At 56.7% G+C, this 2,282-nt stretch overlaps 1 protein-coding gene across 1 annotated transcript in view; it reads right to left on the bottom strand.

Annotated features, from left to right (window-relative positions):
• The window catches only part of SLC37A2 (solute carrier family 37 member 2), a 25,946-nt gene extending 24,290 nt beyond the window's left edge, over window positions 1–1,656 (bottom strand). The window contains exon 1 of the mRNA XM_040631077.1: window positions 1,256–1,656. Coding sequence (XP_040487011.1) covers window positions 1,256–1,314 — 59 coding nt within the window. The 5' untranslated portion in view covers window positions 1,315–1,656. The remainder of the gene's footprint in view (window positions 1–1,255) is intronic.
• Between the last annotated feature and the right edge of the window lie 626 nt (window positions 1,657–2,282).

Consider the following 2,282-nt stretch of genomic DNA (forward strand, 5'->3'; position numbering starts at 1 on the left):
CCATGTGTATGAAATGACACTTTTAAATTAATAGTCTTTTCTCCCAACCTGTGGAAAAACCAGTTTTGTCTCCATATTCCTGATTTATAAATGGGCAAGTTCTTCAGGTTCTTTTTTAATTGTGGTAAAATATACATCACATGGACTTTACCATTTTTAAGTGTACAGGTCAGTGGCACGAAGCACCTTCACACTGTCGTGCAGCCATTCCCACCAGCCATCCCCAGAACCTTCCATCTTCCCAAGCTGAAACTCCGTACCCATTAAGCAATCACCCCCTCTTCCCCCCTTCCTGGATTTTTTAACTGAGCATAACATTTTCTGCCTCTCTCATTATAAGCAAATAAAATCCTTAACACATGTTCATTGTTCTATCCTATCAGAGTCATGATTTCATCTTTTTGTGAAAAATATTTTAACAGCCCTAAACTGAAGAAGGATCAAATAAGTAATGCAAATGAGTGAAGAGGCTGGAAGTGACTGAGGTTGTCACCAGTGCGGGCTGTCCCCAACTGACAAGCATCCCAATGTGCCCAGGACGGAGGGGGTTGGGTACGTAGGATTTTCCGTCTTAAAACCAAAAAGTTGGTCATCTTAAGAGCACCCACCCTACCTAAAGGTGATCCTCAACCCCCAGTAATAGAATTTGGGAATTTAGGCCTGGTGTTGCTAAACCGTTTCTCAAGAGAAGCTGGGGTTCTGGCTATTTACCTTGAATTTTACCACTTGTCAATGATGGCAACTAACACGATGTTCAAAAAACACTGTGTGGACCAAGCAAACTACTCCCGCGTGTGGCCTCTGATGGAGAGGGAGCCGAAAGCCCTCCACCCCACCGCACCCCCCAACATGGTCAGGTGGAAGGCTACTGCAGAAGCCAGGGGACTCCTTGGTGGGCTGACGGTTCAGCCGAGGAGCAGTGGCAGCTCTGAAAGGTTATGTCCCTTGGGACCGAACCCCCTCTAGGTGAGGTCCCAGGACCACGGGGTTCTGGTCTCTGTATGATCCAAGGAGTAGGAGAGAACAAAAGGGACACTCAGCAACTCCAGAGGCCACTTTATCCGCCGCTCCACCCGCCCCTGGCCTCTGTTGCCCAGCATGCAAGCCGGGGTTCGGTGGGCCGTGCGAAGCGGGCTGTCCTCCGGCACCCGGCTGTCCCCCGCCCGACAGCCGGCGCTCCCGGCCCGCGGCGCTGCGGACCCGGCGGGGAGCTGCTCCGGGGTGCGGCGCGCCTCCCTCCCCCAGCCCGGCTCACCAGCTGTCCCTGGAGAAGGTGCGCAGGAACCAGACCCCCGGAGCCAAGGAAGACCGCATCGTGCCCGGCCGGTATCCGAAGCGGAGAGGGTGGCCGAAGGAGGGCGCGGAGCCGGCGCGTGTCCCTCGCTGGCAGTCGTCCGGGTTTAAATGCCCCGCGGCCCGGCCCGCCCCGGCTCGGCGGCCAGACGCCTGGAGCCCCCGCCCCCTTGCACCTGCAGGCCCTCGGGGTCTGACCCGGCGCAAACCGACCCGCCAACGTCCGGCACCTGCATGTTCTCGGGCTCGGCCTCCCGGCTAGACACCGGCGGCCCTCGCAGCTTCTGGGGGCTCCTCCCGCTTTGCACTTTCTGCCACTTCCCGCCTGGGTACCGAAAGCGGCGAGCGCAGACGAGTCAGCCCGCGGCGACCTTCCGTCCGCCCCGCAGCTGGTTCCTGCAGCGCCCTTCTGCCCGAGTAGGAGCGGCTCCTGACACACGCCGGGAAACCGAGGCACGCGGGGGGACCCGTACTGACATGACACTGATCTGAGAGCAGGTGCGCCCTCAGAGGACAGGAGGTTTTTCAGGGAGGTACACTATTGACCCAAACATATCTCTCACCCCAACAGGGGCTTCCTGTCCCACTCGGATTCCAGGCTCTGCCTTGAGCCAGACAGGACTCCACCACTCCCCCTCCCCAGGGAGACTGGCCTCCCTCTACTCTTGCAGGGACAACCTTGCANTCTGGAGGCCAGCAGCCAGGCAGCAGTGAAGGAGCACCGAATTCTGTGCTCTTAAAAGTGCTCCTCAGGCCTCGAGCCTGAAGATTTCCAGGGTGTTTCCACCTATACAAAGAAGATACTGAGAGATCTTTGGATATGAACCCAAGGGTGAACTAGACGGGGCAAGACAGGAAGCATTGGCCTGGAGAATAAAGTTGTGAAGAGAACATAAAGTAGGAACGTGTCTGTGCAAATTGGTTTCCTCCCTCACACCACCCTGCCCCTAACTCCTAGGAGTGCTCAGGCCCTACGTGCAAGGTCAGAG

The sequence above is a fragment of the Ursus maritimus genome, unplaced genomic scaffold (assembly GCF_017311325.1).
Source record: "Ursus maritimus isolate PB19 unplaced genomic scaffold, ASM1731132v1 scaffold_16, whole genome shotgun sequence".
NCBI classification, from domain to species: domain Eukaryota; kingdom Metazoa; phylum Chordata; class Mammalia; order Carnivora; family Ursidae; genus Ursus; species Ursus maritimus.